This window comes from Thunnus albacares, chromosome 14 (assembly GCF_914725855.1).
Source record: "Thunnus albacares chromosome 14, fThuAlb1.1, whole genome shotgun sequence".
NCBI classification, from domain to species: domain Eukaryota; kingdom Metazoa; phylum Chordata; class Actinopteri; order Scombriformes; family Scombridae; genus Thunnus; species Thunnus albacares.
Genome location: NC_058119.1, coordinates 22,016,469 through 22,033,129, shown reverse-complemented (window position 1 = coordinate 22,033,129; position 16,661 = coordinate 22,016,469). Strand labels below are relative to the sequence as shown.

At 38.9% G+C, this 16,661-nt stretch overlaps 1 protein-coding gene across 11 annotated transcripts in view; it reads left to right on the top strand.

Moving 5' to 3' along the window:
* The window catches only part of camk2g2 (calcium/calmodulin-dependent protein kinase (CaM kinase) II gamma 2), a 79,184-nt gene that overhangs the window by 32,211 nt on the left and 30,312 nt on the right, over positions 1 to 16,661 (top strand). For all 11 annotated transcript variants that reach the window (XM_044371972.1, XM_044371969.1, XM_044371971.1 and 8 more), the window contains exons 3-6: positions 3,259 to 3,318; positions 8,697 to 8,751; positions 9,818 to 9,883; positions 12,734 to 12,806. In XM_044371972.1, the coding sequence (XP_044227907.1) occupies positions 3,259 to 3,318; positions 8,697 to 8,751; positions 9,818 to 9,883; positions 12,734 to 12,806 (254 nt within the window). The remainder of the gene's footprint in view (positions 1 to 3,258; positions 3,319 to 8,696; positions 8,752 to 9,817; positions 9,884 to 12,733; positions 12,807 to 16,661) is intronic.

Genomic DNA, 16,661 nt, shown 5'->3' with positions numbered 1-16,661 from the left:
ATAGCTACTAAAAACAGTCCTAAATGCAGCACAATAATTCAGAAATGGCATTTTGAGGGTTTTGACCAGTACTGAGTTTTGTTGAATTTTAATTAGAATAGAAGCATTTCACAGTCTCTGAATAAATAGTTGTGAAATAAATAATTATCAAAAGGACTTTACTGGTGTCAGTTGTCTGTTGCTGCCTCAGAGATTGCCATTGCCACATGTAAAATTGTAATTGAGTTTTCATGTTTTAAACGCTTTGTATGCACACAAGACCACACGTTACATATTTTCATGGTAGTCATGGAATAGATTTTCCACTGCCCCTCAGTGTTTGCTGTGGAGGAAGGAAGTATTTCCTATTCCTTTTCCTGCCAATGTTTTTCCAGCCAGTCGGGGGATTTCAACAAGCTCAAGCCTCTGGGTTACCTCCACCCTATTAGCGGGGTTCACTGATAATATAGAACTCAGTTAGTCTCCTCTACAGTGGTGTGCAAGTTTGGGATTTCTGGTTTTGACCATAACATCTTGTATAGTTGTCTAATGGAGTTTACTTTCAACTCCAAGTGATTAACCACTTCACCACCCTGAACTGTTAATGATTAGAGAAGCACTCTTATTAACCACAACTATTAACCATTTGCATTAAAATTAAGTCAGTGGCCTAATTTTCCTAGTCGTAATCTTGTGTACTTGTGTTAATTATTCAGTTATCTCTTGTTACATGATAAATATACTAATTTTTTGAGTATGTTTTACATCAAAGTTCCTGTCTTCTCTCTTCCTGTAAAACATGTTTGATGACTCCTCCTGAACTCGGGGCAAAAACGTTGTTTTCATTTCCGAAAGAATGTGGTTGAGGTCTTATTTATCCATGTCTCACTCATCCTCTTTTGTGATCTTATAAAAGGTGAGGGAGGTGTGTGTGTGGAGACCAAGTCCTCTGCATCCCGCATGACTGCTCCGCATTTCGATGTACTCGCAAAGTCACGTCCACTTTGTAGTGGTCCAATCAAATCTAAAGGATTTGATGTAAATTCTTCTTGTAATTGTACACCATCCACGTATTCCAGTTCCCTGGTAAATATAGAGCTGCAACTAATGATTATTTTCAGTATCAGTTAATCTGATTAGTCTTTTGGTCTTTAAAATGTCAGAAAATGTTGACCACTGTTTCCCAAAACCCAAGATGCAACCTAGAATGTCTTTTGTCCTGACCAACAATCCACAACCCAAAAATATCATAGAGGACTAAAGGGACCAGAAAATATACACATTTAAGAAGCTGGAACCAGCTTTATTTCTTCAAAAATGACTCAAATCAATTAATTGATGATCAAAATAGTTGGCAATTAATTGTCTGTCCATAGACTAATTGATTAATTTAAGAATTGTTGCAGCGTAAATGCACCACATTACTGAAGCTACAACCTTCTTTTCAGTGTGAGTTGAAGGCTTTTTTTTTTTTGAACACATAAAAATGTCACTAAGGCAGAAGCAGCGCTGCTCACAGCATTGACAGCAGCACTTTTTCTTATTGTACGTAGCCTGTAGCTAGTGTTTCAGTGTGTGTGCACTCATGTCTTCTGTTTATGCACACATGATTGCACTATGACCATGTATACTGGTACGTGCTACAGTAGGTGTGGTATCAATATTTTCGGTTATCTACAGACCATGACAGTGCCTCCCATAAGCCTCGGACGGGACAGGGGATTAGGGATGTCCAGTGTATCTCACTCTCTGTCACGCAAACCAACCAAAAACAAACCCACACAAGCGTGTGCACCCATGTAAGCAGCCCATCTGTCCCATGAGGTCGGCATCTGGCGGGTGGCAGGGGTGTCCAGTGTGAACTTGACCTCTGACTCCCTGCAAAAGGAGATGCCATCCACTGTATGTATCTACTGTATCTGTCCTACAACCAAGCTGTCTGCCGTAAACATGCAACTGCACAGAGGCACATGCACACGCATTAACGTCCCCCCCCCCCCCCCTCCCCTCGCCATTAGAATCATTAACTGGACAATGATTATATTAAGGCCAGACCCACAAGACTAATTTCACTAAGTGCAAAAAGCTTGTGCTGGAGGGTGTGTGTGTGTGTGTGTGTGTGTGTGTGCGTGTGTGTGTACACAGAGTATACAAATGTCTGTCTGTCCACTTGTGCAAGCTCATACTAGTTGGCAGCCACTGTTCTGGCCTCTTAGCTACTCTGGCTCGCTCTGTGTTCCTACCTTTTTGACATCCTGTCACTGCTATAACTGTTTTGCTTTCCCCTCTAGTAGGCTTTCATCTTGAGATTTGAGTTTGGTCGCAAGATGTCAGGTTTAGAAGAGAACTATTGTTCTGAGTGGAGTAAGAGGAGCTGAAGAGATGGGAAAGAAATTGAATTTAGGGTGTTTATCTGTTACAGCTGCACAGTTAAATGAAAATGTTTAATGAAATCACATAGTTGCTAGTACATTGGCTCCCACACTTTACCCACTTTACCACATTGTTTTTTAGTCACAAAACAATTGCAACACTTATGGTAAAAAGACATATCAAGTATTCCCGTCCACTCAAAGACATTCGGTAAAATAAAACAACATAAAACAGGAGGAATATTTTCTAAGTGAATTGACTGTTTCTTAATGGGACGCTTACGCCCATAGGCAAAACCTATTTGGCACACGCAGGCAACCAGCCAGTAAACGTTTTGAAAATTCATGTGAGTTGGTTAATTCACAATATAACTTTGTCCAAAGCATTTCCTTTTTGAGTAAAGGCAAACAAAGTGCTCCTAAAGTTTATTTAGGCTGTTGTAGGCTATGATCGACATTTTCACAATAGCATGGCATGTTGATCATTTTTGGCCCCTGCACTTCTGAACCCCTGGTACAGGTGTTTCTTTAAGAAAGCTTCCCAAACAGGATATCAAGTTTTAATGGTTGCAAAAGTCTTTGCTTTAAAAAAAACTCAACATATCATTCATTATTGATTATTGTATCTATTATTTATGGATTCTTGAACATCATTCTTTTAAAAAGTTGTGTAGAAAAAGTTATTTTCCAAATGCAATATTGCAAAATTGATGTTGAACAGCATGAACTGCAGTCAGATGCAGTGAATGTTTTGCTGCCCTTCTTCTTGCACAGTCGATTTCTAAGAAGTGTTTCTTTCCCTGTATTTTTACTTATTGTAGCTTTGTAGACAAAAACGACGTATCTCGATAGCTTCTCTTCCTAGTACTGACACTGTGTCCTTCCTGTTTCCCCTCTCTTTCCTCAGATCACCAGAAACTGGAGCGGGAGGCTAGAATCTGTCGTCTGCTCAAACACCCAAACATAGGTGAGTCATTTCCAGAGCCTACGGGCTAGTGGATCAGTGGAGCAGCTGTGTTAATTCTGAACATCAGGAAAAGATGTTTAAAAGTAGAAATTTTCAGTCACTACAACAGAATTCTTTTGTTTGGCTCAGACTTGTAGATCAGAGCGCTGAAAAGTCAGTGCCGTTGTGTAGTCACATTAATTGAAATTGGTTTTCATTGTTTGGGGTCTCACAGACTCCATCGCTGTGGAAAAAATAACAAATAACAACAGTAATTGCAAAAACAATACATTTTTTCCTTTAATACTTTTCTACATCCTATAATATTATCAGACTCACAATGAACAGTAAATAAAAGGATCAAAATCGATGCAGCAGAACCAGGACCATCGCCCTATGTATTCAACACATTCATCTTCCTTGTCATAATCTGGTTCCTACATTACCCACAATGCAACTCTACCGCTGACAGCTATGTTGGAAATTTGCGCGTGTTATGCTAGTATTGGCTAATGTAGCCAGGAGCCACTAGCCTCAAGCACAGATGAGGAGTGGTCTGCTAACCTCACTTTAAATTTCAAACTTGTAGCCATCAACCCAACTGAAGCTGTTCATGTTACGCAACTTGAGGCAATTTATCAGACTGTGCACAGCTTTCTCTCAACTCACAGAAGGCTTTAAATGACTTTTATTCACATATACAGTAGTACTCCCCAATACCTGTAAGCAGACTTTTGAGTTTCAGGCTGGAATTGCATTGTACAGTATAAAATTCACTTATATTATAAAATAATATTAAGCAGTTGTCTTTTTCCGAGACATCTGTAAAATCTCTAGACAAACATCTTGACTGATCTATTCGTCCACATGGGTTCAATTGTCCAGAGTCCATCTGCCTCTTAATTAATACAAAGATATTGTCACCACTGTGTGCTTGAGTTGATTAAAAATAGAAATCTGCCTCCTATAATGGTCAAATCCAGGAGGATTTCATTTTTTTGCAGTTAATTACAGTTCAGACGAACTCTGCGTTTCAACTTTCAGTCCTCAGCAAAATGTCATTTAGAAGAGAAGACAAAACTTTGAAATAAGGAATTAACACATTAAGACCAGATGCAACATTTGCATGTATATAACACTAGATATTGTATATCACTGAAAATGTCTCAGAGAATCTGCTAATCTTTATGCTATTTATAATTAATATTACATTCAGGGATAAAGTAGGTGAAGAGGTAAATTTTTTGGTTAATGACCTTCTGGTGCCAAAAAAAACAACTCAGTCAGTCTAGAAATAAGAGAAAACTCGGTTCTCTGTCTACATGTTTCTGTCTCTCTCTGACCTTTATTGGCACAATAGTGTTTTTTCATGCCTTCCTCCTGGTTGCATAGCAACAGGTGACGATTTCCACAGTACGTTTGACCGCTGACAGAGAAAAGAGACGAGGAGGCAAAAATAAATGTTACACTGAATGTGTCTGATTGATAACGTCACATCATCTAAAAGAGGCCGAGCTCATTTTGGACCAGTCATAAGATTTCATCAGTCAATTAAAATAGAATAATTTTTTAAAATGAGAGTTTGGGGGGTTCTTTGTCTTTTATTCACTGTATCTCATATCCAAACATCATATTGGCGTCCAGCTGGACAGTTGTTCAGTGTTGAGTTGACTTTTAATTAAGACTTTATTCTCATTTTTATTATTTTGGCTCTGCACTAAAGAAATTAAACCAATACTATGAAGTTGAACTGTCAAGTTTCCACATCAGACGAACACCATGTGGAAAAAAGGCAGGTTTACTCCAGTTCATCTGGGTCTACAGAATTTGATTTATAGCAGATTTGTTAGAAATTTGCACCACTGAAGTATCAACAGTGACAGGTTCTTCATCCTCCATCTTGTGGTTCTGGTCTTAAAATCTGGTTTTAAGACTTTCATCGTTTTAGTTTATGTTGTGGTTGTTTGTCGTTAAGTTGTGTTTTATCAAATTTCACACAGAAAACTGAGGGCAAGGTAGTATTATTCCATCACAGGAGCACTGTAAGGCTGCAGCAAACTATTATTTTCAATATCTGGCAATTAGTTTCTTCAATAATCACTTGATTGTTCAGTGTATAAAATAAAGCCCAAGTTAACATATTCAGATGATTTGTTTCATCTGAACCAACAGTCAAAAACTCAAAGATGTTGAGTTTATTATCAATTAATTATCGACTAATTGTTTCAGCTCTAGAGTACTACCATGTATAGTGGACCATTAACAAATAGAAAAATTAACATTGTCACATATTTGCATTCAAGTCCTTTGTAGTCTTTTAGTCTGGTCTTTATCAAGTGAAACACTGTTGGATTGAGGTCAGTTTTCTAATATTGAGGTGCTTTAAAGAGGTCTACGAGACCTGCACTGTTTACCCAATACGGATGTGACAACCCTCAATTTTAAAGCTGAAACCTCATAGTCACTGTTTCATTTTAAATCCAATGAGTACTTTTTTTTTTTTTTTTTTTAAAGTTAGCTTTCATCCCAGTCTTGTTCAGTTTAATAATATCTCTGAACCTCTGATGATAGGCAAATCAGCCAGTTACCTGGCATGTCATGGTGTGGGACATTTGCATGGTGCAACTGGCCAGCAGCCAAAGAGGTGAAGTGACTCTGCACACCAGCACCTGCACGGTCAGCTGCTCGCACTAATATGATCAACACTCTGAACACTGTGTGTTTGTGTGAAAGTGGATTATTAACGGTCACCTGATATCCTTCTCAATATTTGTATTAGTTTAGTCAGCAGAGAGCAGACAGAAGTACTTTTCCTGAGAATTGTGTCTTCATTTGACCTTTATGTTGAAGAGCGAAAATACCGTATCAGCACTCTGCTGCATATTTTAGAGTTTGACTGCAAACCTGATGATCCTCACATTCAGCAACCTTGGAAAGAGTGAGACTGTCCTCACCGGAAAAACAGCTTTGGTCGTCTGTTCAAACAACACAACTGTTTTCAAGCAACCTTTAACACCCGTGAGAGAAATTACTGTCTTCCCTAAGTAGCAAAGGTAGACGTAGCTTCGGGGAGTTTTGGGTTAATTGTTGGGTCAACAAAGTTTTACATCGGAGAACACGGTTGATATCCTGTCTCATAGAGTCAACATGGGTTTCTGTTTTGTTCTTTTCTCCATGTTTACTTGAAAACATGGAAAACAACATGAGAATCATAATGAACTGGAACATACATATTATGTTACTGGTTTAAAGAATATGTGTACTTATTAGCACTTAAGGACGTAGCTTATGCCCTCCAACTCAAATCATACTGAACAATGTGAAATATGTGCAGATATAAAGACATAAATTTAAACAATATAAAGAAAGAGGAAAGGATATTCACATCGTGCTCCCCCCACGTTGATGTTTAAACATCAAAGTCTGTCTTCAGGTCTTGGGGATCACTCTACAATTGCCCAGCCCCCCCATAAGTCTGTAAACACTGAACCCTCAGACTTGAATTGATGTAACCGGTGACATCACTGCAAGTGTTTGAGTGCAGGAGAGTGAAAGAGCTCCAAACACTGCACTTTGTTAAACCATGCCACCTTGTTGAACTAGAGTGTTTTGTTGTTGCGTTCCCTGTTCAGAAGTAAAACTGATCAGTTAGTCAGTCAACAAATTCAGACGACATGCACGTTAGAGCTGCAATGATTAGTCGCCAAATATTTTGATAATCGATGAATTGTTGGGTCATTTTTTAAGAAAAAATGATAAGTATTTATTTAGTCTTCTTTGATAGCAAACTGAATATCTTTGGGTTGTGGAATGTTGGTTGAGACAAAAGAAGATATTTGAGGAAGTCAACTTGGGTTTTGGGTGATATTTTATAGACTAGGACTAATAGGACTAATCAATTAATTGAGAAAATAATCACCAGATTAATTGATGAAAATAATCATTTGTTGCAGCCCTGGTGCACATACATAATGCCGGTGAACCATATAGATGATTATGATCAAAAAGCAAAAGGATCTTTCTGATTCCTTTCAGGTTGTGTCTATTTTTCTTTTTGTAAGATGCAAAATCCCACTTTCATTTAATCGCAACTGCAATTACTAAATATTTTGAATTATAATGAAGTATATAATACTTGACTGTCATCATACTGTATCATATCTTTTACTATTGAAATTGTGTGTGTGTGTGTGTGTGTGCGTGTGTGTAAAACCCAGACAATAGATGGTGGTCTCTTTGGAAAAGGAAGGAAATGGCAAAGTACCATTGTGGCAGAACTGCCAAGTGTCTTATCATAGTATGCAGTCCAGTGCTAGCTATACACACATAGAGAGAGACACACACACACACACACACACACACACAGAGCCAGAGCATGATAACAGTATAATAGGTATGGTTTCATCAGCCTCTTTCTTCTTCGTCCCACCTGATTCCTGCCTCTTCATCCTCCTGCTCTGCTTTTCTCTTCCTCCCTCCGTTGCTATTTCCTTATCCCATTCTCAAGGGGAGAGCTTGTCAAGTTTTCTTTTATCTCAATGTAAGTAGTCTGAAGGAAGAAGAAAGAGGCTAAAATACCACATTTTCAGACCTAATTCAAGAACTCAAGCACCTCCAACCACCTTGACACGGACTTATGGTCCATTGATGAAAGAGTAATAAACGGTCACAGAGAAATAACAACCCACAGTGCAGTAAATCAGTGCGTTTTCCTTTGAGTGTTTTTTTTATTTATACGCTCATAAATTATGTGATGATGTTTATAGTCAACACAGCGCAGGGCTCAACACTGATGGCTGCCCAGTTGACACAGGGACACTAATTTAGACCAGCGTCGTCCTGTTTGGCAAACACTCCTTCCTGTGTGAGGAAAAATTAAAAAACACTTTCGCCCCTCTGTGTTGAATGATGTTTTCTCCTTTTGTTTTTGTGTTTCTTAAACAGAGAGACTACCAGAAAAGAAATTACCAGTATCACATCGAGTATAAATGATTAAAATATGGCAACAATTCTGTCAATTTCGCCATCCAAAAAAGCTGATTCCTTGTTGCCAACCGGCCAGGTGGCACCCAGGCTTTAGAGACCTCCTGTCAGGCTCAGAGTAGATTATTTCAGATCGGCGGGGGAAAAACTGTGCAGCTTAAAACCTTGTATCCCTGTATGACTGTGTATCACTTCACCTTGTGTATGATTGTGTGTTAGTGTGTACCTTAATAACAGCGTGGGTTTCCTGTGTGGGTGTGTGAAATTAAACTCCATTTTTTGGACTTTGTTGACTATGAACAACAATCCACATTAGCTTTCCTGCTAAAGTCTCTTACTTATCTAAACACGTGAACATACGTCTTGTCCTGCATCTTAAAATCTCTTTTCTCTGTCCTTGTCCTCCTTCACGACAGTACGACTCCATGACAGTATCTCAGAGGAAGGCTTCCATTACCTTGTCTTTGACCTGTAAGTACATCACGTTAACACACACACACACACAAGCACACACACGCACAGTTCACAGGTTGTAAAGGTTAGAGTATTGCTCCAGGGTGAATTGCTTCACCTAAACAGCGAGCAAATTGTTTGCCCTTTTTTTTATTTTCCATGACTGTCACCTTTCACTTCAGTATATCAGTTTTTCCACTGAGCTGCCGTGACGGAAAAAAGTCAGTCTACTCTTAAATGAAACCTTTTTTAACTAGTAAATGCACAAACTATGTTCAGTAGTGAGAGTTTTGTGTGACTGGAATTATTTGGTGGCCAATTTTTCACGTTATGCACATTTTACTCCTGTTATCAATGTGTTGGCTGCACAAATTATAAAAAATAATGAGAACAGCTGAGTGGGGCGAGTTGCACTTTTCATACTTTAATGAAATATGAGACAGAATCTGGACTTCTCTTCAGCCTTTTGCATTGTAGTTCACAAAATATATCAATTTGCTCCTTGTGTATATTTGGTGTATATTTTCATGGCTTTGTTAGGCCTTTTTAAGAAAAATATGCATTAAATAGCACATGTTAAATGTCATATTTTACATAGCAAACATGCTATGTCTGATTCATGTTTTGCAGCTAAATTACATTTTAAATGATGTTTCTTATAATTAATTACAGTTTATCAACTTGCTTCACTTTGATTTACTCTACCTGCTTGCATTCAACAGGATCACATTGTGTTTAGAAGAATTCAGCACATAATTAGTTAGTTACTTAATTAAATATTGCTGCATAAAGGCTCTAGTCCACAGCCTTGTCTTTCAGAGCTACAGATAAACTAACAAGACATGAAAAGCAGTCTTGTAAAGGCTTTATGTTGGATCTACGAGGACATGTCACCACTAACTTCAAGCCTTTATCATCTATTATAAATTAAGACACAACAGCAGATCAAAATAGCCAAGTTTGTGTCTAGAAATGCCATTGAAAGGTGTTGTCGTGATACCGTCTGAAGCACTTATTTTCCTCATTTGCATAAAAAGCAGAAAAGTTAAATAAGAAAATCTCTTCTTTGTGTTTCTATCTGCAGCGTCACTGGAGGAGAGCTGTTTGAGGACATTGTTGCTAGAGAGTATTACAGCGAGGCAGACGCCAGGTACAGTATGACATCATGCAACATGTGAACACAAGTTGTTCTCACCACACAGTATATACTTTTTCTTTGAGCATGTGACTCAGGGCTCTGTAAATTTCATTTCATGAATAAATAAAGCCGTCCTTATTCTTGAAACTTTATTTTGGGTCCGTCATCATCAGCGTTTCCATTGCTGCACATCACCTGTCTGGATCATTCAGGCTAAACCTGAAGCGATGCTCTGGTAGATTTTTGCCATCTTGTCATGTGTCACATTACAGCTGAAACAGTTAATCCATTGAACAAGTATTAGATGGACAGGAAATTGATCTGCAAGTATTGATAATTGATTAATTGTTAGGTAATTTTTTCTTGCAAAAACGTAAAAAAGTCATTAGTTCTAGCATTTCAGTTGTTCGCACTTTTTGCTTTTTGTGTTTTGAACTGTTGGTTGAACAAAACAACACACTGGAAGACGTCACCCTTTAGGGCTTTGGGAAATTGTGACAGTTATTCCTCCTTGAGTTGTTTTTCAGAAAGTCATTTTACAGTAAAATCAACCGAAAACACAACTTGTGGTTAACCATGACGAAGAATGGAAACATTTAATATATATAAATAACAGCTATAAATTTAATCTGCAAAGCTACAGTTTCATAGTGGTGATTACACCAGATTATATGGGACAGTTATTTGTCACATTTCCTGCAATATATGTTATCTTGGTGATAATCACAAGTGAAAAATGAACCCAGCTGTGCATGAACGCATACATTTGGGATTAGTTATTTTCTGATAGTGTTCTGCACGACCAAGACTCCAGTTTGAGCCAGACAAAAATGAAGGAAAGGCAGGAGAGATACTAGGTGAAAAGTGTTGGAGACAGGGGGTAAGAGAGAGACTGTGATAAGATGTAAAATATAAAAAAAAGCGAATAAGGGCAGTAGAAAGGTAATCTGATGGGAACCATATTAGCTGTAAAAACGCGGAGTAGGAAGATAAAAACAGGGGTAGTGAAATACTGAAATTAGTGCGTGTGTCTGTAGTTTGAGGAGGTGAAGAGAGGATATGCAGAATAAAATGTGGAGTCCAGATTTAGCCTAATTTAGACACAATGTCGGGAGCTATTCTTTTGATTCTGTGTTAGAGAGAAGACGCTACTCTCCCAAAATCTGTGTCTGCACACCCTCCTGCTGCTGACCCTGACGTTACCTCTACTAATGTCAAGCTCAATTTAATTTAAAAGAAATAATAGTAATGTTAACTGCGCATCAGACCAGCAAAAGTACAGATGCTAGGGACAAGTTTATATAAGATACCACCAGCCCCCCCCCCCCCCTTCCTCCCCTCCAAGCATCACACACACACACACACACTGCTTCCTCCTCTCGCTTCCACACATTCATCCACTAAAATGCACCCAACTTTTCTCCCACATACACCATCTATCCTGCTGTCTGTGTCAGCCATGTTGGATCCACAAATAACTATTACCACAAATACAATGACACACACACTACATGGCCAAAAGTATGTGGACATTTTTAAACAGCGTTCCAAGGCTGCGACTAGTAATCATTATCTATAAAATGTTCAAAAATGGTGAAAAATGATTATTACTGTTTCCCAAAACCCAAGTTGACGTCCTTAAATGTCGTCTTTTGTCCCAAACAACAGTGCACAACTCAAAGATATTTAGTTTACTATCATAGAAGACTGAAGAAGAAGAAAAGAAGAAAATATTCACATATGAGAAGCTGGAATCAGAGAATTTGGACATTTTTTCTTTAGAAAACGACTCAAAACAATTAATTGATTATCAAGATAGTCGGCAATTAATTTTCAATCAGTTGACTGAAGTGCAGACAATTTAAACAGTTAAAATAATATACATTCATTTAAAAAGAGGAAGGAAGCAAAATAATAAAGAGTTTAAAGAAAAACACAGTCATCATCTTAATTGTAATCCTGTACTATCGAGCAGTAGTGTTTATAATCAATTAAGTTTAACAGCTGCCCTCAAATTCAGAGGCGGAAAACTCTTCAGTTTGGGTGCAGAGCTACAGAAAACAGCTTCAACAAATGCCTGTAATTTGTCAGTCCTACTGGGCTCTCAAAAGGGTTGCAAGGATGGCCGTTATTTTGATTAGTGAAACGTGAAAAAAAAGACTGAGAGGAATCGATCTCAAGGTGCAGTTTTGGTGAAATGGGTCCCCAGTTGCAGGGATTTGCTCCCATTCAGCCACAAGAGCATTAGTGAGGTCAAGCACTAATGTCGCAGTCAGCTCTCCAATTTATCCCAAAGGTGTTCGTTAGGGTTGAGGTTAAGACTCCGGATCTCCACGTTCATTTGGTTATATATGTGGTAGCTAATCTTTAAATTGTTTATCATTTTGTGGTCTATTGATGAGCTGGCTGTTATTGACCAGTGTGCAGGGTGGAAACTTCAATTGATCTTTTATTTTCTCCTTTCTTGCACAGTCACACTGTTGATTTGGCATCTTGAACTTTTTTTATGTCTTGTTCTGTCTTTCCCTTTTGACCTCGGCTTGTATCAGCATGTCTCTTGTCATTTCCAGTTTATTATTCCTCTCAGGTTTGACCTTGTTGGGCACAATTAAGCATTAAGTTGACTTGTATTGATTTGATTGGATTTCAGAAAGTCTCTCATTTGCTTCACCTTTTATGTCATATGAATTAAAAAAAAAAAGATTGATTCAAAGGACATTGTGTTGAGTTAGATTTTTTTGTTTTTCATATTTTTAAAAAGGTTTCTCTTTGTCCACATGTCAGTCTTCACTCCATTGTCATCTAGCGGTTGTGGATTGACAGATGTGTCCTCTGTTTCTCATCCTTCTCTGTCTCCTACAGCCACTGCATCAATCAGATCCTGGAGAGCGTCAGTCACATCCACCAGCATGACATCGTGCACAGGGACCTTAAGGTGAGATATATCGTGCGCCAGCGGTTGAACGTCTGTACTATCAAACATACTAGTTGTGCGGAAATCTATTTTGGTCTGTGTTGTGAATGAAGATGAAAGGGATGTGTGGCGATTCACAACAGGTCTGCACACACATGCATGCGCTCCACGCAGACGTCATGCAGTGACGTTAAGAACAACTTAAAGGCTGAGCGTCATCGCTCCCTCTCTTCACCTGCTTCCCTTCACCCCTTATTTCTCTATTCCCATCTCCGTCTACGCTTGCAGCCCCCCTTCCCTTTTTTCATCTAACCCCCCATTTTCCTCTCCTTTCTACTCTCTTTCCCCCTCCCTCTTTTCCCCCTTCCCTCCCTCCCTCCTGCACTGCCGCGGAGTGACGAAAGCAGACTAGCTGCTATTAATAGCGGGTCGGTGGGTGAGATGACGGCCAGTGACGATTTCCCTTGCAGCAGAATCGTTCACCCCTAGCAGAAAACCAACACCACTGTGACCTCATCAGCTGTGTCATTAAATGTTAATAATGTGGTAAATGAAGACAGCAAAGTGAGCTGAAATTTGAACGCCTGGATAATTGTGCCATTTTTTTTATTTTTTTTTATTGCCGAGTTCAGAGTCCAGAACTTTAATAGTTGACGAAATCATCTACTTTAATGTGACAGAGCAACATTAAAGCATTAATGTAGTGGAAGTAGACAAACATAATTGGAAAATTAACAGTCTGTCTTTGTGTGAGAGTTGCTTAAATTGACTTGTGTTGCTTTACATTGATTTCTAGCTTGCATACAGTATGTGTCTTAGTATCAAATGAACTTTTAAAGTATTAGAATGAAGATAACGATGATAGATGATGAGGGCGGAGGATATAAATAAATTACATGTAGTAGTTAATGTACGGCGCTCTCTCTGTGCTGCATCATTACTGCAAACATGTCTCTCTTAAATGTTATAATGAACCACTAATCAATGTATTCGCAGTTAACATTTTAATCCTCATTGACTGGCTGGTGTGGCAGCCATTACAAACTCAGCCAATCAGTGTTTAAACCCACAGAAGTTTATTTTAAATCTTGGTGAGGATCAGAGTTTTCAAAGACACCAAACATCAAACGAGAAAATATTCACATTTGAGAAGCTGGAATCAGAGATTTGGACCTTTTTTTTCTTAATAAATGACTAAAAACGATTATCAAAATAGTTGAGAATAAATTTTCTGTCGATTTGACTAATCGATAAATCAACTAATGGTTGCAGCTCTATGTCAGACAGTGTGGAATAAGATGATTTTTCCAACCTTGAAGCTACTAAAGCTGCACTAATCAATGTTTTTATATTAAGAACGGATCACTTGACTTTGTGTAATGTGAAAGCTGTTTGTAGTAATGAACCTGCAGAGAATTATCAGCGTCTTTCAGCGTCCTGCAACTTCACTTTGTTGGTTCACTCTCACTACTCTCATCAACCTCATCTCCAGAAGCAGTAGTTTATCTGTGAAAAAGCTGTGATAAACACACTGTACATTACCTGCCCAGCACCAAACAGCAGACAGACAACTAACCGGTGAACGTACTGTAGTGAAGCATTTAGCAGCTGAAGAGCCAGATATTTATTTCCCTGAGGAGTTGGTGAAGACAAACGCAGACCTAAAAGGCGAGAAGATATTGGACCTGAATTTGTCAGATGTCTAGACACACCACCACAACTTTACAGGTGATATTATGTCAGCGTTGTGTTTAGTGGCCAAAAACATTGTGCTAAACGGACTGCACTTATATCACGCCTTCCTACCTTAATGGACAAAGCGCTTTACAATTTTTGCCTCTCATTCACTCACACTCACACACCGATGATGGAGGAACTTGGGGTTTGGAGCGACTTTGGTTTCAGTGTCTTGCTCAAGGACACTTCAACACTTGGACAGGAAGAGCCGTGCGGTTAGTGGACGACCCGCTCTACCTCCTAACCAAACAACCAAACAATCAATTAATACTGCTTTAAGATGTTAGTTTCTTTCAGAGAGATTCTTAGTAGTCAGTTTCCTCACTAGACAACTAAAAAGAAGGCAACATCTGCTTTTATTTTATTTTTTCCAAGTAACTCCAGGGGATGAAGCTGCCAGAGGCAACATCTGCATTGGACACATAAAAATACTAATATTCCCAACAAAAGTGTGTCGTGGAGAGGTGTGACCTCACACACACACACACACACACACACATACACATCATATTTTTGCCTCCCTGTCATCTTGGGAGGGCCACTCGCTGAAGGGGAAAAGAAGAATTGGAGAGAAAGAGTTGAGAGCTGTTGGCTGGTGGCAGACTGGGTTGCCATGGTAACTGTGGGGTGAGGTCACCCGGCTGCTGCAGCGCCAGCGTAGGGACTCATTATGCCACCTCCCATCTATCTATCTCTATCTGTCTGTGTTCGTCTGTTGCCTTCACTCCAGCTCTCTGTCCCCGTGCGGTTCCCCCTTTTCTCTCTCTCTCTCTTTGCCATTGTTTCAGCTCTGCCTGATAGAGGAGCAAAATGGTGGAAGGAGGGAGGGATGGAAGGATAGATAACTAGAGAGAGAGAGAGAGAGAGAGAGAGAGAGAGAGAGAGACTGACAGATGAAAAGGAACAATTTTGCAGCACAAAGACAGTTGGTACAAGTGTCAGATATCCGTCCGGCTGTCCAAGGAGGCCTTGAGGACAGCTAACGACTGCAAAGACTTTTGCCCTCAATACACACACACACACATACGCACACACACACACACACACTAGAACATAGGGCCACCACATTGTTAAAGAAAATCTATTTAGTTTTTGCATGATGTGTAAAATGTATACATTCAAAATCAGGTTATGACAAGGTGCACAAAAAGTTTATTTTCATTCGAAAAGTAATGTAAAGTAGTAAAGTAAGTATTTACAGAGATGATAACTGGCTACGTTAATTGTCTTGAGTCGCAACAGTCCCATAAATTGTAACCTGAACAATAACATATTAAAACTGCAGTTTATGTGATTTCTATCACTTGCCATTGTGACAACTCTCTGATACGAGTGTGACCTAGCAAGGCCTTGTTGGGGTGTTTTTTTTTGGGTTTTTTTTGTGGTGAAGCAAGAAATCGTAAAATCTTGCTGTGATACTTTTGCTTTAAAAGGTCAATACTGTGTTGAGTAGTCTGCTCCGAGCGTAACATCACTAGCTTTAACCGTCGTGCTGTTAATCTGGCGACCGCATCTAAGAGAGAGACAAACTGAAAGAAGACTCTGCACACACTCAGCTTATGTGTTAAGAGATATTATCTCTGGTTACAGGAGATGTGGTCTCATCAACGTGTTCTTTGTGCATTTATACCAACATTAACGTGCAGTAATGTACACTCAAGGCACTTTCCTTAACCCTCACATAATGTTCATAGTCTGACCCTTCATAATTAGCCTCTGTACCACACTTCTGAACCACAAATCTATCTTTCATGATACCTCATCAGTCATCAATAAATGGGTGATTAAACCTTAATGAAGCCTTCAGAGAGCAGAGACATTGTAGCCTTTAGGTTTTACACTATTTGTTTATGGAGAAAAAAACATTCACAGTCACTCTATATTATGGTCCTGTGTTACCTGAAACAGGAGAACATAACAGCCATCACAATTTCAATGGATTGGAAATATTTCCATTTTTGCATATTCTCATAAAGTTTCAGGCTAAAAGAATGGTGTTAAAGGTGTTTTTACAGCTCTCAAATGTAAAAACGGGCCAAAACAGCATGTAAGGGTTTATTCAGCAGTTCTGTAAATTTACTTGGGTGAATTCATGCTAAAAGTGACGACAGGGAGAAATCAGAAATTATAAAAACAGAG